The sequence below is a fragment of the Mastigoproctus giganteus genome, chromosome 10 (genome assembly GCF_048544385.1).
Source record: "Mastigoproctus giganteus isolate SK-2022 chromosome 10, ASM4854438v1, whole genome shotgun sequence".
Taxonomy (NCBI): Eukaryota; Metazoa; Arthropoda; class Arachnida; order Uropygi; family Thelyphonidae; genus Mastigoproctus; species Mastigoproctus giganteus.
The window spans coordinates 149,664,031-149,687,152 of NC_143584.1; the positions used below are offsets into that span (position 1 = coordinate 149,664,031).

Genomic DNA, 23,122 nt, shown 5'->3' on the forward strand with positions numbered 1-23,122 from the left:
GTTTTAATATGATTCTTAACTAAGAGCATAACCCCAACTCCTCCTGTCCTGTTTATAATTCCTGGATACACTGTACTCCCCATATTCAAATTCAGCATTGCTAACACAGCCCATATATATACTTGTTCTATGATGACCCACAGCAGTGCTTGAAATCCCCAACATCTTGCTTTCCAGGCTGCTGCATGTTCCAATAGAAGCAATGCAAGACTCATTTTCACCTCTGCCTGCGGCTCTAGTTAATCTATTAGTCTGTGTGTATTCCCTCGAGTTAACAGTTTTCCAACCCACCTATCACTGCCTCGATAGCATTAGCAAATATTCTTGTACCCATTCTATTTAAGTGTATTGCATCTCTGTAAAAACAGTCTCTCCTGTTAACAAGCAGCAAAGACCACTGATTAAAATAAAATTACTGATTAAAATTCTACCCAATGAGCCTTGCACAATCTCTCCAGGGCTGAATTGCTCAACAAGGCTCTATTAGTATCCTGTAACATATTACCGGGTATTTCAACTCGCCAACATTCTCTTCAAGAGAATAGCAAGTAAGGAAATTGCTGACCTTCTACCTGTCCAATATTTTTTACCAGTCCACCAAATTATCTGGATTGGTATAGGAATGAACTGAGAATATAGCTTCTGTGAGAACCTTCTATATTCTTTTGTGCAATAAGTGCACACATCACCATCAACTGTTAATCCTCCATTACAGATCTTTTGTCAATGGCTCTTTTGTTTCTGAAAGGAATGTAAAGACATACTTCATTGCAAGGGATGCAGATTGTGATCCAGCATATTACCAGGCAGAGCAAATATGCCTGGTACATTAATATGTTGCAGAATACTGATAGAAATTTTCTACTGTGTGGTTTGTCTTTTTGAAGAATGTCTGACTAAAGGGAGGTACCAGAAGAATTGGAATGGATGGAGGCCTCTCTTTTGCAATGTACATTTTTTATGTATCCAAAGTGTTAAGGCATTTTTAACTCCTGTAACACAAGTCAAAAATATAATAAAAACTTATATCTTGAACATCCAGTAACATGAATTTTGATTATAAGAAACCCTACTTTTCATTGTTATAGTGTAAAAGAAATCCATTTGAAGACAGCCAGTAGAACAGTCAAGGAAATTATGATCTCTTCACCTGGCTTCTCACCTGTGGTAACTTGGCACTCAAGTTATATTTATGACTTTATCCTTGCAGAAATTTGTGCTACTGCTGTTTGAGGACTCATTCATTATGAATTTTTTTATTTTTTTTTCCAGTTACTCTTTTGAGATCATCGTTCATCAAAAGACGAATCTTAATTTAAATTAGATTAAATATAGATAATTGAGTTAGGTGTTTGTAACTGCTATAAATAGCTCTATCACATTTTATGAGATAAGCTCTAAGTTAATAAATTTTTCTTCTTTTTCTTCTTAGACACACATGTAGAAAAATCTGGCAGAAAAAATCAACTGTTGATATTTCATCATTTCCATTTATTTCTGGTTTTATAAGGTAATACTTTATGGTGTATGAATAGTATGATATGTACAAATTTATCATTCTGTGTTCATATATTATTTTTTATATACAGTGCATTCCGGTTATTTGGGCCACCGGTTAATCGGGGCAGCCGTTTATTTGGGACAAATCTTAAAAAACAGAACCCAATCGAGAAAATAGCCAGGGTTCACTTCGCTTAATTGGGACAACATGCCGTTTAATCGGGGCAGGAGACCGCAGCACTGGAGATTACCCTATGATTGTCTCCGACCGTACCACATGACTCAGCCGGATTTCTGGAGGTCAAAACGATAAAACAATAAAAACAATTAGTAGTCACCTGTTTATTGGGCTTTTCTGTTAGTGCAATCTATCATAAACGGATAGTAAAGTCGATTTTATTGAATTTGCGATAATACTGACAGCTGGAATTCTGTGGGTTATTATGGTGAAATGTGTTTACACTTCCATGAAATGTTCAATGTTATAAAAAAATAAATTTTCAGAATCTTCTCTTCATTCCTATTTTTAAAGCTTCGTAACTTGTTACTCCGTTCTCACTTGCGCGAATCGTGTTACTTGCAATTTGTGTGTGCTGTGTTCTTTGTTATTGATTGCTTATCTTTTTGCTGTTTTAAATTTTAACTCCCACCCACAAATGCCAGTGAACAGAAATGTCAACTAGTTAGTATGTACATATTACAGTACATATTAATTATTCTGATTTTCATGTATCATTTAATATTTTAATTGGTAAGGTAATAAAGGGTAAATTTGTGCTTAATATATCTTTACTTTTATAGCCTGTGGATAATATTCCTCCTATTTTTGCTAATTAGAATCGCTGTTTAATAGAATTAAATGTATTTTTAACTTTTCGTGAAACTTCGGATAATTGAGGCAGCCGCTTAATCTGGCCAAAATGCACTCCCGATGTGCCCCAAATAACCGGAATCGACTGTATAATGTTTTCAAACTTGACAGTTTGAAAATCATACTAGTTATTGTGTTACTAGTATGATGTTAGATTATACTTTTTAAAAGACAATAAACTTGGTTTCTTAGTTCTGCTGATTTATAATAGTGAAGGTATGTTGAGGATATCCTAAATTATTAAAAAATGCATTTAATAAGTTCCCACATAGTTTGTTTACATAACACCTTCATTTTGGCTGTATTTGGGCTGTTTTCATTATAGAACATTTTAAAAATTTCTCACGTAGTCCAATAGAGAATTTTCGTTGATTCTTTTTTTTTTTTTTTGCATAGTTAGTAAGGTTATATTTACTATAAAAATAAATGACTACATTTATAATCCTAGCGATTTGCTTTTTTTTAATACATATACAGGGTGTCTCAAAAATATTGGTACAAACGTTTAGGGGAGGTAGGTAACATCTAAAGGAATGTGAATCGCATAGGAACCCATAACCAGAAACATCACCGTAAGTTGGTACATGGCGCTGTTCATCAGTTCGCGAGAGAGAAAATTTCTGGTTTACTCATTCAAGCAGTAGTTGCCGTACGAAGAGCATGCATCAATATCGAACTGTGAGCTGGCAGACATTCACGTAGTGTATGGATTAGCAGAGGGCAATGGACAAGCCGCTCAACGAATTTATGGAGAACGTTTCCCAGACAGATATGTACCGGGCCACCATTTGTTTGCGTGCGTGTGCATCAAAATTTGTGCGATTATGGGTCATTTAGAGGTAACAGGAGTAGTGCGGGCAGACCACGTTCGACGCGAACTCCTGCCATGGAAGAAAGTGTGTTGAATGCCGTCCAGAATAATCCTACTACCAGCACACGTGCTGTTGCCTCTGCCTTAGGATATTGTGTCTCGTTGCAGTGTACAGCGTGTCTGCATGACGATTCCTTACACCCCTTTCATCTCCAAAGGGTTCAGTTACTGCTTCCCCAAGATCATCCTGCACGTGTGGCTTTTGTGCAGTGGTTTCTCCAAGAAAGTGTTCAAGACTTGAATTTTCCAGCCAATGTTTTGCTAATGGATGAGGCTTATTTCACTCGGGAAGGCTTATTCAATCAGCACAATGCTCATGTGTGGGCTCACGACAACCCACACGGTGTGCGCCCCCATGCGGCACAACATCGCTTTGCAATAAATGTGTGGGCATGTATGGTCGGTGACTGCTTAGTCAGCCCATACCTGTTACCATCCTGCATGAACTCCGCTGAATATCGGATCTTTCTTGAACAAGTTCTACCAGGGTTACTTGACAATGTTCCAGCAAATGTGAGATGCAACATTTGGTTTCAACATGACAAGGCGCCTGCCCATTATGGAAGGTGTGTTCGTGACCATTTGAACAGGCATTTTGGGCGTCAATGGATTGGCCATGGTGGACCTGTTGCCTGGCCCCCACACTCACCTGATTTATCGAGCCTTGATTTCTTTCTGTGGGGGGGGGCCTCAAATCTATCATGTATGAATTGCCTGTGGAGACGGAAATGGATCTCGTGGTGAGACTCGTCTGCGCTGCTGCTACTGTCAAAGAAACTCCAGGTGTGTTCGACCGTGTCCACCAATCCATGCTGCATCAGTGTCACGGATGCATCGCGTCTCATGGTGGAACCTTCGAGCATCTGTTGTAACATCATGAAATGCATCCATCTGGTTCTCCATTGTTAATATTTTGTCAAATAAATGTTTGCCTCTAATTACTGTCTTGTATCATTTCTGCTTCTTGTGCCTCTGCTACTACTTTCCCGTGACATTTCCGGTTATGGGTTCTTATGCGATTCACATTCCTTCAGATGTTACCTACCTCCCCTAAACGTTTGTACCAATATTTTTGAGACACTCTGTATGTTTTAATTTCCTTTACATAAATGGCTACGAGGACTATTTTCGTATTAGAACTTATAGCGCAGCTACTAGTGGCCAGTTTTCATGGATCTATTTTCCTTGAATTAGTTATATTATATGAAATATTGTATTATGCACACATTTTTAGTAGTAGTTATTTAAAATAAAAATAATTTATGAACCTAAATGCAGTTTTATTTGACATGGCACTGCTAGATGAATAATCATTTCCAATTCTTGTTAACTTTTGTAATGACCAGTAATAATATAAGCTTTATGAAAATGAAATATCCTACTTATAATTGTACTATTGTTTTTTTAAAATCCTTTCCAAACGAGAAATAAACTATTCACATGATTTGTATGCCATGCCACGATGAATAATTTTAATAAACAAGAATTACATTACAAACCCTTTACCAGGTTCTTATTCACATGCATAATGAGTCGGAACAAAGATTACAAATTGTCCTTTCTCTAATTTATTATCCATATGAATAAGAACCTGGTAAAGGGTTTATAATGTAATGCTTGTTTGTTGAACTTATTTATCATGGTGTACAAAGTCTGTGAACAGTTTATTTCTTGATGGATAATACCCATAAGGGAGAAGTATCATTTAATGACCTTCCAAACATTTATAACATAGGTACAATATTTAATATTTTATATTGTTTTTCAAGAAAAAAATCTCTATAACTGTAGTTATGCAAATACATATCAAATTTCATGTTCATAGCTGTAATATATTTTTTAAGAATTTTTTTTGATAAAACATCCTACTTCTATTTGACACTCCCATAGAACACCTTCCATAGTTTGGGCTATTGCTACATTGGTAGATTTGGTACATTGTTTGTGAAATCAGCATTTGACAGCATATTGGCCATTCTGGCTTCTAAATGACTTGCCTTTCTTTAACTGTTAATAGTGAAATCATAAAAGTGAAGCAGTCTCAAACAAGCAACTGTCATATTTATATTGAGGCTTTCAGTCTATTATTGTGCTTAAATTCTTAATTCACTATTAGTATTAGTAGTGGCAAATGACATAAGAAAGCAAGCTTATAGAGCATCAGCCAAAAAAAACCTCTACCCACCTCACCTATCCATTCCCTCCAAGAATTTGTCTAGTTCTTCCTTGAATTTATTCAAATTACCCACTTCCACAACAACAGATGGAAGTAAGTTTGTTCCAACAGTCAGCCACCTGCTGCCGCTAAAGGTAAATTTCTGCATGTCTGTCCTACCACCATGTTAGCTTAAGGCAGGCATGCCATGTCTAAGGTTTTGTTATGAAAGGTTGAGAGATGAATTTTAAATGTCGAGTACAGGTTTTATTAGCATGTATATAATGTTGTTCTTTACACTAAAGTTATCCATTTGTTTAAAATAGTATCTTTATTTATTGTATGTTTTGGAAGTTAATACAAGGAAAAATTAATAATCAGAGGGGAAATAGATGATTTTAGTAAACAGCCAATACTCATTGTAGTAACCTTTGTTGAAGTTATCATGTGAATCAGGAACCCCAAGAGATTAATTTTTGAATTACCTCAGAGGAGTTTCTTAACTTAAAGATCTAGCAACTTGTTCCAGCATCAACGACTCGCTGGCTAAAAGAAAACTTCCAACAATCTAATCTAAACCTCAATCCCTGTAATTTGAATTTATGACCCCTAGTTCTGAAATTCTTTATAACAGTGAGAATTTCACCTTCATTCATTTTACGAATCCCTCTCAGAGCCTTATAAACATCTATCAGGTCACCTCTGAGGTGCCTGGTGCCAAGCTCTGTAGCCCACATAATCGGAGTCTTTCTTCATACGGTTATCCTTCTGCTAAATCTCATCAGGAGTTGCTGGTCTTTGGACCCTTTCAAGAAGCTCGATGCCTTTTTTCAGATGAAGTCTCCATACTTGAACATGGTATTCTAAATGTGGTCTTACAAATGACCATGATAGTCTCTAAGTTTGATGTGCTGTGTTCCTTTATCACGTTGGAGAATCATTCCATGAGGTAGAGGTCCTGGTCATATTTGTCTGATGGATATCCAACGGTTCTTTGTAGCATTTGACTGTATGGATTAGTGTTAAATGCCATTCCATCTGATATGAAATCCAGGAGAATCATTCCTTCACCATCACAAAACTGATGCCATGACTTTTCTGCTCATATCAGTACAAAATGCCCTGCATCATTTCAATTTACAGCCTTTACAGCTTTACTTACTTTGTGTTAACACAGCTTATCAGCTGTGTTAACACAAAAAGTAAATCAAATTTTGCATTAGATGTAAAAAGTTATATTTTAGAGGAACCTTACTTTTTGATCACCCATATATGTACACACATTGTTTGCTGCAGAGACTTGTATAGAATATTTTGCTTTTATTGTCTAGTGCAACTCTTTGGTTACAGTATGGATTATTTGCCCAGGATAACACAGTGATCATTGTCAATTCAATTGGTGCAGTCCTGCAAATATCATACTGTTTATGGTATTACATCTTTACATATAATAAAGTAAGTACTAAATAATATGATGTTCAAAAATATATGTTCGTTTATTAATGTGAAAAAAATTATATAATGAAACAAGCTTTTATATCATGAGCCAAAAAAATGTAAACTAACTCTTTAAAGTTAACTAAATTTCTCACCTCACATAACCAGCTAATGAGAGTTTTTTAAACAGTTATTTACCCTGGCCAAATCTTCCCACATCTATTCTGCAATTGCCATTTTTCAATTTAATTTCACATCACCTGAGACTAATAAGATTGCCAAAACTCTATGTCAGTATCTGAGATATGATTATTACATTTACATCAACATTAGTAGAGGCATATGATGCAAGAAAGCAAGCTTATACAGTATCAGCCAAAAAAAAAAAAAAAAAAAACCCTTCCCATTTCACTGATCCATTCATTCCAAATGTTTGTCTAGTTCTGCCTTGAATTTATTTAAGCTATCAACTTCTACAACAACAGATGGAAGTTTGTTCCAGAAATCAACTACCCGCTGGCTAAAGGCAAACTTCCACACATCTATTCTACAATGCATTATACAATGCTTTATACAAACACATCGTTGTCTCTACTGGAAAAGGCTTGTATGTCATTGATAGAACCCCCATGAGCTATTCTTGCAGCCTATGTGCATTGCTCAAAGAGCTTCATATCATACTGTATAATTGCACTCACAAGTGCACACAACTTTGTCTTCTGAGTCACTCACATGTTGAAAATAAATTATTAATATTGCCTATTATTTGAAAATAATAGGCAATATGCCTATTTTCATAATTTTAAATGCTAAATTAAGAAAGTTATGACTTCTATACTTAATCTAGTGGATTGTGTACTTCATTATTTATCAATATTTTTAATGTATTAAAAATATTGATAAATGTTCAGAAAATGTTCAGTTACTGATCCTACCAAACATAAACAGTAAACTGACAAATTACTGTTCTGTGGCTTAAAATAACAATCGCATTAAGAAATAATTGTCTTTTTCAAAATACCAAGTGATTGTAAATTTTTCTCTGAGGCACTTGTATATACCACTGAAACTGAGTCTTCCGTGACAGTATAATGTTTTCTTCACTTATTATTCATATGGAGAGGTCTGGATTCAATCCCTGTTAGTAGCTGAAAGAAGTTCTCAAGTCCTCTTCTCTTAGTTAATCTTAGATGGAGGGGCCAAGAATAATTCATGGGGGATCCCCAGTGAGTTATTCTTGGTTTTTCAGCCTGCATAACATATTAATTGGTCTATGAACACACACATTTGTAATAATGCATGATGGTGCAATATGTCCTAAGATGCTAATGCACATAAAAACCAATAACAACTGCACCTGATAGTTTGAATCCAAAATTTTTGTGCACTTTCTGGCAGACATACATTCAAGATTTTTTAAGTTAAAATTTGTATAAGGAGTTCCATTTTACAAGGTTTGACACTGAAGTTACAGGACTAAGTCAATTTAAAAATGAAACTAGATAGAAAAATTTTGTAAATATGTTACAGTTCCACCTCCTTTGTCACATTTTTTTTTTTTTTTTTTTTTTTTTGTTTGGTATCCTCTCTACCATCAAATAGCCATCCTTTTAGCGTGAATTTTATTTTGGGGAAGAAGAAAGATAAATTAGGGGAATAAGGGGTTGATTTAGCCCAACAGTCTCATATTTTGCCAAAACTCCTTGATAACACTGGTCTGCATTTTAAGAAAAGTTTTCTGTTTTATTGCTGATAAGAAATCTAAACTACATTTTTAATAGAAATTTTGAAAGTTACTTAAAATTTTCTTTGTCATGTCAGAAATTTTACAAATAAAAAAGAGAAAATATGGTGGAGGTGCCTCCAGTTTATTTTGTATTTTTATAGATTTTTACTAGGTTATTTTTTATATATATATAAAAATATGTAAAAACAGAAATATCAAAGGATGTGGCCTCCTATCAACTGCAAACTGGATTTCTGGTATGCTAACTGGATTAAACTTGCACATTTTTTGACTTCCTCAGGCAGCTAGTTTCAGTTGCTATTCCTCTTTTTAACCTCCAGCAGTAGTCAGCCATCATACTGACATTCCATTCCCTTTGGTACCATTTTTCCATTTCTCTTTTATCCTGATGGAATCTTTCCCTCTGCTTTTCATTTAAACTACCTAAATTTTCTGTGAAATAATTGGGATGAGAGTGCAATAAGTGTACCTTGTGACTCTTATTGCAGTCTAGTTTTCTGCACCTCTCCATCATGTCATTCACAATTGTATCATAATCTTGGTATTTGTTTCCCTAAAAATTGCATACAATTTTAAAGCCAGTCCAAGCACCTTTTCAGTTTGGTTCATGGATTCTTCAATTACAGAGGCTAGCAGTAGCTTACAGATTTGAAGTTCAACAGAAATTCATACCTTGCTTGATTTTTTTTTTTTTTTTTTTTGCATGTAGGCAATGGGAATTTGGTGCGAACACATGTGAAAAAATTTCCTTCTTTATTTAGGGCTTGGATGATGTGGCTTGTCTTTAATGCTCTGAACTGGTGTCAGAGACTGTCAGGGAACTGTTGTTGCAATATATCATTGAGCCTTTGGGAAAATGAGGAACTGTATTCTTTTTTATGATGCCTGTACTATGAAAAGATGTTCCTGGAGTCAGCAGATTCCCGATTTTATTCTTGACCCTAAAAAGCTCTGCAGACCCTCTGGATAGATTTAAATATCTCACAAGGTTGTTGAGTTCACTTTGTATAAATAGCTGTTGGGCTATGTTGTATGACTAGCCATTTCACCTCGGCTGCTTCAGCAAGCTGGAACAGACTAGTTACCATCTCTGGCATGTGGAGCCAGGCCAGAGATCTACCAACTAGCACAGGTAAGCACATGCCCATCTACTCAGCATACAGATCTAGAAATACTATAGTAGTATGTGCATGTAGAGTAAAGAAGAGAGAAGTAGAAAGTAGAAAAGAACTATTTTAAAAGCAAAATGGGGAAAGAGAATAGAGAAGGAAGAGAAGAAGAAACAGAAATGAAACAGACAAGATTCCTGTCCAAATCATCCATAGTGAGCTGAATCCATTTCAAAGAAAGACTAACACAATCTGTCTTGCACATAACAAACTGCAGAGCTTCCTGAAATGATGGACAGAAGATACTTCGTACGGAATGTGTTGCAAAGCAGTTTGCAGCTAAAACACTTCACACAAGTTGGTTTTGTATTTCTATATGCACACTGGATATAAGAATGTCCACCTCTTGCACAAACAGGCGCCTCCATAGCCAGGTGGGCAGGAGCAGCAGTGCGTAGCACACACTTCTTGATTAGACCGGGGTTCGAGCCCATGACCACCAAATACGGAGGATGTGGAAAGGTCAGGGAATGACCACCGCATTATCCCCGGAGCAATATGGCCTTAGTTGCTAATGCTCCTAAAAACCAAATGACAACAGACAACTCTTGCACAATGTGAACAAATTTGATCCTCTGAGCAACATGGTCCAGCTGTATGTCTGTACCATAGACAATGATAGCACATCATGGTGAGATATCTTCTAAACCTATACACACAATTGCCAAGACACATATGATCAGAATATTCCTACATTTTCTGCATCCTATGACTCACAGTTATTATCCAGTTCCAGCTCTCACCTGACCTTTGAACTCTTGAAAAGGAAGCCATACCCTCCTTGAGAAACTTGTCCTTCTGAATTCCGAACTCAGGTAAATTCCGCTCATACAGTTCACTCAACAGTTCTTGCTCTTGAATTCCATTTTCAACATTAAATACAATAATTCTTGGCCTAGGTCTTGTTATCCTAGTGACAAAGATTCCCATGTCTTTCAATTATACATTGGTTTAAGTCTGTTTAACATCCTTGTTCATTGCAAGTTTCATAATTACTTGTCCTCCCGACAATTTTTAATCCTCTTCACCTTCAATGAGCTGAATGGTGATCCGCAATCCTCAGATAGGATTTTTTTAATCTCTTATTTTGATAGTCCACATCTTGCTGCCCAGTTTCACAACAACAACATCCATAATTCTTATGCAGTTGTCATCTTCACCAGAAGGCTTGCCCAATTCCTTCCGCTTTCTGTTTCAGTGGCCTGTTGCTTGATTGTTCCGAGCTGTCTTCAGCTTGATTGCTCTAAGTTATTTCACCTCTATTACATGATGTTTTGTGTGGTTATTATGTTATTAAGTAAGAATGAATATTTTGTAAGGATTAATTAAGAAAGACATTCACTCCATACTGGAAAGGAAAAATAAATTTAACTAAGCAAACATTTTCAGTTTTCATATGTGTTGTGTGTTATTTTAATGTATTTTGCATTTTCATATAATTTTATAACTTTTGAAAAACTATATTATTAAAATCAGAATAAAATAATTATATCAGTACCTTTCCAGAACTAAGAAACATTAAACTAATAGTTTTTGTACAATAAAATAATGGATTAAATACCTACATATATCTTATTATTGTTCATTTATTCCAGATTAATTAATTAGCTTGCTTAAATTCAGTTGGGAGTCATGGATTATTCTGAGAGCATCATAATAGGAATGGCAGTTTAACATTCAAAGATTAGCAATAAAACTTACTTGCCACAACACTTCTTTTAAATACTTCAATAAAGCCATCTAGTCATCAGATATCGTACTCCAGTCACATCAGTCATACATTACAGAGTTCACATAAGCATTGTGTACTATATCTAATAAAATTTGACAAACCTTATGGCAGCTTCACTCACTGCACTAACAACATTAAATAGCAAAAAATGCAAAACATTATATTCATTATTATACTCTTTATATGATTTTCAAAAAGGAACAAAACCTACTGACTTTATTTGTAAGTTTTTGAGGTTTAACTTACTTTCTTGTTTTTGATTACAGACCTTTCTCCATAAACAGTTGCTGATTGCAGGGCTTATTCTTGGTTCAGTAATCTACTATTTGAAATATGGATTAAAAGATAAAGCAAAAGCCACCAATTTATCTGGTTATATAGCATCAGGTGCGGTTCTTATATTCTTTGGCTCTCCCCTGGTAACTTTGGTAAGTTCAAGGTAGAGTTTTGAATTGCAAAAAAACTTGTAATTTTATTTTTAACCTCATTAATTTATAATAAAACTTCCTGAAGTTTATAATAATATTCATTATTACTACATTTGTTAGATATTAATGTGTGAAAAAGTTATTTTTGATTTTTCTATTCAAATTTAAAAAACATTTGTTATTTACTGAACAAATAGCTGAAATATAGGAATAAGTGTGAAATTGTGTTTTTCTGTTTTAATATAATTTCACTTGAACAACAGCTAACTACATAGGAAACATCAGAGTTCTGCATTACAGTAGGTTCCTCATTTGTCACTCGTCCGGCAAAGTCTGTGGATTTGAATTCTGTAAGTTGGAAACTGGAGGAATTCTTAAAGGCCTCTTCATTTGTGGCTGTAATTAGCTGATCTCAGATGGAGGGCTTTTTTTCCTCGTGAATTATTGGGTTTTTTTTTTTTTTTTTTTTTTTTTTGCTTGCACAGTATGCAGATTTATCCATAAATGCTCACTACAAATATAACACAATAAAGACCATATGAACTAGCATATAGACTGGTATGGTACGTTGGTTATTTTTGTGTGTATGGGGGGGTTGTGATTTAGGTTACAGTTTATGATCTAGTCAGCCCAAAAAACCAAGCAAATTAGACTATCAGAAACCTTTTCTGATAGTTTAGAGAAAGTCATATCATAAACATATCCCTTTTTTGGAATGCCTTTGAAGTGAAGAGAATAACACTGTGTTATATGACATGCTCATCAGTATTTATACAAAATTTAGTCTGTTCTAATATGCACAGCTGGCAATAGTGTCAGAAAAAAAAAAGAAAGAAAGCTATTTATCTGTTTGTTATACTAAAGTATGACCTTGAAAGATATGTTTCTATGTGAGAGAGAGAGAGAGAGAGAGAGAGATCAGTTTCACCATAACAAATAAATGCATCTTAAATAGGTAACAGCAATTAATATCTGATGCCATTATGATATGTTACAAATTTTTACTTTTATTATGATCTTACTGGAATATCAGAGTTCTTAGCCAAGTCTTTTCTGGCTGTGGCATATCACCAAAAAATAGTCTGTATACCTTTTTATTTGAAACAACTACACACACACCTTTATCTTTGGCACAGCCAACACATTTACACTGTCCAGTCAAACCACCCCCGTGTTTTAGTAATCAATTGTTCCTCTCTGCCTGGTGGCACATATGTCAGTGAGAACCAGCAAATGTGATATTGTAGGTGTGTGACATGTAGTCCATATGATGTACTTGACTGACATTGACAAGGGATGTGATCTGATGGACTTTGAAAAAGGGAAAGTTGGCAGGTAGCAGTATTACAGAAACTGCAAATATTGTAGGCTGTTTCATGGAGTGCTGTAGTTAAGGTGTTTCAAGAGTGAATCGATGGTGGTCAGAGCAGCAATCACTGGGCCAATGGTGGGCACCCACACCTCATCGATGGTCAGCTTGAATGTAGGCTGTCCCTCTTTGTGCAAACTGATACACAGCAAAATGGTAGAATGGCTGACCATGGACTGTTGCAAATCTGGTGACATGGTACCACACACCTCCTGCAACATTCAGAGGTCTTATAGAGCTCTTTCTTGCTGTGTGGCTGTGGTACTTATACAAGAGGTGGACATACTCACTATTAGGCAAGTGGTCATGTTTTGATCGGACAGTATACAATTATAATAATTATACAGTTATACTGCCTAATTATACACTCTCATTTTATAATCTCAGACATATATATCATGGAATAATGCAAAAATCTAGGTCCTTTCTGATTCTGTGTAATATGCTTTGTATAATCAAATAATAAAAGAGAAGATTCTCTCTTTTGCTATGTTCAATCTTTCATTTAATCCAGAGAAGGCTGAAAATTTTTCTCATACAAAAAAAAATTTTTAATTTGTTTTGAATGCTGTAATTAACCAAACATTAAATAAATCAGCATAAAAGCATTGTAGTAACTTTAAACTATTTTTAATTTTGTAGGTACAGTAATATATCACCTAAAGAATTTCGAGATCATTTTACAATAGTTGGGGAACAGCTTAATCAGGTTCATCCTGCTGTCCCCCAAAAAATAATTTGTTTCAATATTTCCTCATCTTTGGTAATGCTTGGATTTTTAAACAAGAATATATTTTTTTTAGTTGGATTAATCATAATTTCTCATTTTTCTCTCTGTCTCAATTCAGAATAGTCTAAGGATCCTGGCTAAGTCTATAAGCTACTTATAGAAAATAATTTGATATAACAATTGGTCAATAAAGCGGCTAAATATGGCTAAAAAACTTCTCGTTCAGCAGAGCTGCACCTTATAACACATGGATTTGATACCCTTACCAATACTAAGTAATACCTACAAAATATCTATCTAAGTTAAACTTTAAACTAAGTATCGTAACTAGGAATATAAAGCTACTCTAGAAAATAAGTTAATATGCCAATTTAAGCTAATAAAACAGAAAAAAACTTCTCTATTCCAGGAGAAGTAAAAAACTTCACCTGCACAAGGCTACTCTCGTTCTCAAGCCAAATGGTGATTAATTTTGCATCTTCTCACATATCACAGATATCTTTTCTTTTGTGTCCCAAAAACAATCTTTCTCTTTCATTCCTGATTATGTTTATCTACCAGCACTTAAACTTGGTACAAATCTGAATCCTGTTATACCATAATGTTGTTTCCAAAAGATCTTTAATTCTATTCACAAGACAAAGTTAAGTAACTCTTTTGTGAATTAATTTCACTCCCTGTCACACAGGTATTTAGTCCCTCCTGCTTTCCTTTTCAACTAACACAGACTCTGAAAGAATTAGTAGACTTAATGATGGATGGGGCATATTTTCTCTTTTTAGGATGAGGCAAATAAGGGAACATATATAAAAAAAATTGCCTTTTTTTATTATTTTTTTTCGAAGATTAATCAATTGTTGGAGCAAGTTATCACCATCTCTTATAAAGTCATAGAGCTTATGTATATTTAGAGGTGCATTTGAGAGAAGTAGATAAAATAAAAAACTACAGAAACATTTGATTTCATTTTTATTTATTTATTTATTTATTTATTTTTATTTACTCTTTTTTTTTTTTGCTATTTGATACTAAATAGGCTTTGCTTTATTGCTTTTTTGTAATTTTAGTTCTAATGCTAATATTTCTATGGGCACTGTTTTTTTCTAAATTGGCATCTGCTAGTACTATCTCTTCCTTTTAAACCAGTTAGAACATGTGTATAAGCTAACCAGTATCCATTTGTAGTTCATTTCAAAACTCACTGAACTAACTTATTTTTCTTAATTTATAACTTCTACATTCACTTTTCAGGATTTGGTTTGGTTTGGTTTTTTTTTTTAGGAGCATTAGCAACTAAGGCCATATTGCTCCGGGGATATGCGGTTGTCATTCCCTGACCTTTCCGCATCCTCTGTATTTGGTAATGATGGGCTCGAACCCCGGTCTAATCAAGAAGCGTGTGCTACGCACTGCTGCTCCTTCACACCTAGCTATGAAGGCGCCACTTTTCAGGACAACCTTCATTCAGATGTATATCTTGAAAATTAGTCTACAGAAATTGAATTTCATTATTAATAAGTTTCTTTTGGTTTTCCAACCCTAACCCATTCCATTCGTATTTAATACCACAGACAGATTTTGCAAGTTTCTATCTGTTGAGCTTGCTTCACTTCCTGGTGTGTTGCCAAGTACAGAGATGACTTGTTGCCATCCATAAATATTTTACGTTATAAAAAAAAAGTTTGTTTTTTTTCTGTTTGAAGTAGCAAAAACTATAAGTGTAATTATGCAGCAACAAAGATTTTATTTAGAAACTCAAGTATTGTTACATTTTATAATATCAATGAAGGTTTTTTTTTACTAATTTTAGCCTTTTTTTTATATCTTCATCATTGCACCATACAAATATTATTGTCTTTTTGTTTCAGCTTATTGTACAAAACTGATTCAGAATTTTAACATTGAAATTTACTGATGAATGTTTCCTTGACGATTGCGAATGTGAAATTAACTATATAGCATATACACAGGAAACCATAATGATGGGTGGTGCCTTTATTCATCAATCAATTTTTTGGGGAAAAAAAGGCTAGAAATGGTTTATATTAAACCAATTGGTTTTGCCTCAACAGCCATCAAGGCAAGGAGGGCACACTCACTATAAAAAGGGAACATCACAAAAGTAAGAATGATGAGTACAAAATGCATAGCAACAAAACAAGCTAAAACTAAATCACAAGCACATTCTTTAAAATTGATTTTGTTAATATACAGAAAATGAAGTTAAAAGTTTTTATTGAATCAGTGAGATTCACAAGGTATTTGCCAGGTATACAGCTCAGCATCACAGGTTGGGGGGGGGGACGCCACCTGGTAGTCTTTTCAATGACACTGAGGTGGAATCTTGTTATGAAAAATAAAAAAAATCCCAGCCTATAAAAATATGGTGAAAAAAAAAAAAAAAAAAAAAAAAAAAGGTAAACTGAAACTGTGGAAATTTACCATACCATCAGGTGTTTTTTGACATATATAGCACTGTAAAGATTTTTTATGGCTAAACTTTTCCAATTAAAAAATAATTAATGATGGAGATTGAAAATGAATATCATATTGGAGGAATACTAAAATTTACACTGGTGTGATTCTAATAGATATTTAAAATTATATGTTTACTGTTTTTGGTGTATAGAATACTAAGCATACTAGCTAGGCTATTAAATTAAATAATAATTTAGCATCATGCAGCCTGGAATGAAACATATGGAAAAAACGTTAACAGATGAAACTTGGTTATTGTTCAATTTTCATCTAATAGATTTTAGTGTTTTGTCTCTGTAAATGTCTATCTTTATTCATTAATTTTATTTCTTGTGATGTAATCCTTGTGATTATTTGATTATTCTGGTAAGTTATTGTTCACCTTATATTAACTCATTTTATTATTTTTTTCAGGCTGATGTCTTTAAATTGAAAAGTGTAGAAAATCTTCCCTTTCCACTTATTCTGTTTTCCTTTATAATGTCATCACTGTGGGTTATGTACGGTGTGTTGGTACATGATTCTTTTATACAGGTATCTACTACTATTAACAGAAATGTCTTTGTTCATTATAACTTATTGCATAAATAGCTCATATCAAATCAAAAAATAACTTGAAGACTATTCAAAAAATAATATGAAGAAAGAATTACATTAGTTTTTTTATAGAAAAAGTCACTTTTGAAAACTTGTCATTGTTAATTGCAGCCCATTGCATGAAGGAGCAGTGGGGCTCCTTCATGCAATGGGCTGCAATTAAGGGGCTCTAGAAGCCAAATAATTATATAAAGCCATTATGTTGTGTAATTGTACTGTAATGTTTTGATGCTTCTTAAGCAACCAGTTCAGGCTTCTTCTTTCCCCACTCCACCTCCATGGAGCCAAAGGTGTATCTGTGAATAATGTCATGTGAAATGAAAAAATACAATTTAAGCTTAATAAAATCAGTTTTATTTTATTCAGTATTTTCGAATAGTAACGAATGGGCCTGGTGTACTGGGGTCCATGGTTTATAATAACATACACATATAAGTTATAAATCCAGTTTAATGTAAGAATACAAATATATACTAACAGTAGCTTTCGAGACGCGTGTCTCTTCATCAACTGACATTTAAATACAAAAATACAACGGATAAGTGCAATGAGCTGAGTGAGGCACGTTAATCATGCGTCATTGTTGTTGCACGAACGTGCGCTGCTTTCTACTCCACTGATCATCTAGCATTAAAACGGTTGTCTCTAGGATGGGATGTAGACGTATGCCTTTCTGGCGATTTAATGCCTTTGGATTGTTTACTATGTTGAGTGACTCTAGCCATAGGCGGTGGCGAAAGTGTCGTGAGTGGTCTACTATTTCAAAGTCGCGTTTGGGGTCAAGATCGTGGTTGGTGGCCCAAAAATGTTCCGCGACCGCGGACTGGTCAGTTTCGGCAAGCCGGATTGCTCTGTCGTGTTCCATAAGGCGATCTTGGAGACGCCTTGATGTTTCTCCTATGTAGCAACTGTTACAGTCTCTACAGGTGATGCGATATGCTACATTGCTGCGTAAGACAGGTGTGACAGGGGTCTTCACGCTGGAGACAAGTGAACGTAGGTTCCTGCAGGGTAATTGCACACATTTGATGTTGTAATTTCTAAGGACCTTCGAGATCCGTCCTGACACGCCTGGATAATAGGGAATGTAGGCGGATGATATACCGACTTGGTTCGGTGGTCTTGGGTTGGATGTGAGTTCTTCTGCCTGTAATAGGCATCTGTTTAGCACATGGGATGGATAACCACATTTGGTTAGGTCCGCCTTCACACGGGAGATCTCGTTATGCCTAATTGTATCAGTGCTGGAATGGCTCCAAGCCCTGGAGAATAGGGTGCAGGCAGTGCTATTGAGATGGCTTGGTGCGTGGCCGGATCTGTAGTACTCTGGGATTACTGCTTCCCATATGTAGTACTTTACATTTGTCAATGTTAAACTTCATTTGCCACTTCTCAGCCCATCTGCTCAACTTTTCTAGATCCTGTTGCAGCAGTGTACTGTCATTAGTGTCATTAACAACCCTGCCAACCTTCATATCATCTGCAAACATGGACATTAAGCCTGATATACCATCATCAATATCATTTATAAATACAGAAAGCAACAATGGACCCAACACTGAACCCTGAGAGACTCCACTAATAACATTAGCCCATGAAGAGCAGTGTCTGTTGATTACCACTCTGTCTTCTCCCACTCAACCATCCCTTTATCCATAGCAGCAATTTGCCTCGAATGCCACACTGCTCCAACTTGTGCTACAGTCTTCCATATGCAACAGTATCAAAGGCTTTTCTAAGATCCAAATATATGATATCAAAGTTATTCTTTGCATCCAGTTATTCGTTTGTGACTACATCATAGTATCCAATCAAATTAGTCAGACAAGACTTCCCCTTAACAAACCCATGCTGTGTCTGAGCTATAACTGAAGTCTTGTCTAGTGATCCTGCAATGCTTCTTTAACAAGTGCCTCCATTAATTTCCCTGGAACAGAAGTTAAACTAACAGGTCTGTAATTACCTGTCTCCCCCTTTGTGGATTGGGGACACATTTGCACATCTCCATGGGTACCTCCCCTGAGCCAGGGAAGCTCTCATAATTAAGGCTAAGGGTTTGCTCACTTCCTTTGCCACCTCCTTTAATATAACTGGATAGATTCCATTCACCCCAGGTGCCTTTCTTGTGTTTATTTTCAACAATTTCTCCACTTTACTCTCAGTTACTACAAGATTATTTAGCTTACTGCCAGAGTTGAATACACCTCTGGCATTCCCCTCCCTGAATAACTCCTTATGCGTGAATGTCGATGCAAAATATTCATTTAGTTTGTTGGCTACCTGAGCAGGATCATCAACAGTTGAACTATCGATATCAAATGGACCAATCTGATTCATCCCCTTCCTTCTAGATCTTACATAAGTAAAGAACTCTTTGATGTTTTTCTTTGCATTCTTTGCCAAAGATATCTCGTAATCTGCCTTCGCCTGCCTAACCTCCTTTGTAACTTGGTTACAGACCATCTTATATCTATCAAAGGCTTCTGTGTCACATGTTAATTTGTATGTATCTCATGCATTTTTCTTCTCTGTCACATGTCTAATTAGTTCATCTGACATCCATTTAGGCCTAAATCTTGAACAGTATTTCTTTTTTGGTATGAAAAGTCTAGTAGCTTCCAAGATTAGATTAATTCTTTGACTACTTCCCATTTTGAATTTGCTGTTGGTAACATCATCAGTTGGTTCCACCGTATAGAATTTAAATGCTGTTTCAGACCACCGTAGTCACCTTTACGAAAGCAAAAACCCTTCCCTTTACCCTTGATGGTAGTTACCTCTTTGAGTAAATCCCACTTCAGCACACTGTGATCACTGCCACCTAGTGGTTCCTTTATCAGCAGATTCTTAATGCATGAAGAATCACTACTGATAAACAAATCAAGAGTATTACTCCCTCTAGTTGCCTCCTGAACATGCTGCTGTAGAAAACAATCATCCAATAAATCCACAAAAGCCTTGCTAGTGTGTGAGTGACCAACCCACAAATTCCAGTCCATATCCGGGAAATTAAAATCCCCCATTATAAGACACTCTAATTAATGGTCCGCTCTATTTCTCTGCACAATTGCTCATTATACTCATTAGATTCATTAGGCCTATAACACACACCTGCTCTAATTTTTCCTTTCCCAGTGCTTATGTCACACCAAACAGACTCAACATTGCATTGTCCACCAACATGAATTGGATGTACTTCCTTAGATTTTATGTGTTTCTTAATTAATATCAACCCCTCCTCCCTTCCTGTCCTGTCTATCCTTTCTGTACACATTGTACTCCCCAAATTCTAGTTCTGCACTGCATATGTCTGTGTGACACCATGTCTCTGATACCCCAACAATATCTGCCTTTGATGTCTTGACTAGCACTTCAAGCTCATCGAATTTATTAACTATACTCCTAGCATTGGTGTACATGCAAGTATACATGCACCTGTTTCTACTCTTAGTTACCCTAACACAGCCCATGTATTTACTTGTTCCACTATGACTCCCTGCAGTCCTGGAAATTCCCATTGCCTTGCTTTCCAGGCTGCTGCTCAATTGCATTTCAATAGAAGTAGTGCTAAAATCACTTTTACCTCTGCCAGCGGCTACTGTTAATCTATTAGGCCGTGTATCCCCCCCCAAGCTAGCAGTTTTCCAGTCACCTAACTCTGCCTCGATAGCATCCACAAATATTCTTGCACCCTTTCTATCTAAGTGCATCCCATCCCTGTAGAAGCAGTCTCTCCTGTTAACAAGCAGAGACCAGGCTGAGAAAAATTCTACCTCTTGAGTCTTGCACAATCTCTCCAGGGCAGAATTGATTGACAAGGCTCTCATCATGTACTCCCTCCTATCCTGTCTGGGCAGAATTTCAGACACTTTCAAATTCAACCCTAACTCACAGCTTTTTTTCAGCATTGTCTTGTACTTGTTAAGGAATTCTGCCGGTCTTCTACTCTTAATATCATTAGTGCCAACGTGTACAACAATATCACCCTTTGTGCCCTTAAAGGATGATATCTGCCCTTCAATGTCATCAACCTTTGCCCCTGGCAGACATACTCTGGTGCTGCTCCATCTATCCTTTTTGCACAATATGTTCCCCGTTTCCCTGACAATAGAGTCACCTACAAGAACTAGTTCCGTTGGGACCGGCGCATTCTGCTTTGGGGGTTGCCGCGTTATGTTCAAATGAATTCTGCTTTGGGGGTTGCTGTGTTGCGTTATGTTCAAATGAATGCTCTGGCATTGATGTGGACATCTGAGAGCTTGATGGGCCCCTCAATTTAAATCCTTCGAGGGCATCCACCCTGTCCTTCAAGCTCTCATATAAGCCCATAACAATGCAGAGTTGGCGCCTGATTTCCTCGCACTCCTTACATTGTGCGCACACAAAGACATTCCCCTTGGCAATGTCATGTCCCATTCCTGATTGCTCCACAAATATCAAACAAGTGGTGCATTTCAAAAGAAGTATATAAATGCACTGCTTGAATGGTGAATGAATGTTTCATCAAGGCATTGCCAATTTTAAATCTTGATCACATTGCAGGAGATGTTCCCCACCTGCCATACAGCCCTACCCTTGTTTCAAATTATGAAAAAGGAATTCCATTAACACTGTTCTGAGACTAGAGAATCAGCTATCATACCATTTAAGGCAATTTTAAGGAGTTGCCTAAGGATACTGGAATAAGATTTTGTTCATTCATGAGAAATATACTTTGGAAAGGAACACTCTGACCTCATGAGTTTAGGTTATTTTATTAAAATCATTCTGTCTTTCTTGAAGTCCTCTTATAAAAAGGACTAATTTTGGTAAATATTTATATGCCATGGGTGGAAACTCAGTTTCAAGTTTTAATGATAATAAGTGTGGACCATCTGTGCATTGTTTAATTTGATCAGGCTTGTGGACTGTTCACTGTTAGAATGGATACATGATGTAAGGAAAAGGTTTTAATTTTTTTTGGCATCTGCCAAAAAAATTAAAAATAAATACATAAGAATAAAAATCCCCAATCATATACTTTCTCCATTGCCAAAAAAAAGGACCATCCAATTTTACTTCGAACTTCCCAAACTCTCTGCCTCATTCACATTAGTAGGTAATTATTTTAGTAATCTACATCATGCTGCCCAAATGTACATTTCATGAGATTCAGTTTTCTATTACTTCAAAAGATTTTTTCCAAATGTCAAATGAAAATGACAAAGTTAAAAGTTTTGTAAACAACAAGAAAACTCTGCTTGTTAGTATTATTGTTCAACACATTTCCCTGTTACATTTGATGCACTTCCTCCAACACTACTAATGCTTGAATTCCCCAAGAGTAGTTTTGTGTTTGCTGCTGAATACACTGCCGTCTTGAATTCTCCAGCAGAAAGTGGCATTCTTTTAGTACATTACATCTTTTAGTGGCCAAAAAAGATGATAATCACATTGAGCCAAGTCTGGTGAATAGTGAAGATGGGGTAATACGTCAAATTCTCTATTTGATTCGCTGTAGCAGTAGGCTGTGTAAGGACAAGCATCATCATGCTACAGGCATATACCTAAGGGAGCAGACTACTGCATTGCTTCAAAGTACATCAGTGTTTGTCACTCATCACTCTTGTATCTCACCAGATTAACATTCCAGAATCACTCCTTTCTGATTTCAGAATACATATTCCTGGCTTATACTTGGCTAGGGGTTTCTTTGGTCAAGGTGAGCCTGTATGGGCCCCACTCTGAACTTGTATGTTTACTTTCTGGTGTATAATACTTCACCAAGATTCATCTCTAGTCACTATGTGTTCTGAGAAGGTGTCTCCTTTGCATCCATGCTGTCCAAGAAGTGTAAAACACTTAGTAACTCTATTTCTTCAGTTCTGTTGTTAAATGCCAAGGTATCCATCTAAGTATAGACTTCTTGAAAGTATAGCTCCTCTCTAACAGTATGGACCGAACTAACACTAATCTTGCATTCCACATCAATTTCTTCAATAGTAGTGCAATGGTTTCCTTGCAGGAAACCATTCCACTGCCACTGTGACCTCTAGTGT

At 35.9% G+C, this 23,122-nt stretch overlaps 1 protein-coding gene across 1 annotated transcript in view; it reads left to right on the top strand.

Moving 5' to 3' along the window:
- The window catches only part of LOC150079361 (sugar transporter SWEET1-like), a 36,485-nt gene that overhangs the window by 4,129 nt on the left and 9,234 nt on the right, over window positions 1–23,122 (top strand). Inside the window, exons 2-5 of the mRNA XM_090383040.1 lie at window positions 1,433–1,510; window positions 6,729–6,852; window positions 11,749–11,910; window positions 16,902–17,021. Coding sequence (XP_090239166.1) covers window positions 1,433–1,510; window positions 6,729–6,852; window positions 11,749–11,910; window positions 16,902–17,021 — 484 coding nt within the window. The remainder of the gene's footprint in view (window positions 1–1,432; window positions 1,511–6,728; window positions 6,853–11,748; window positions 11,911–16,901; window positions 17,022–23,122) is intronic.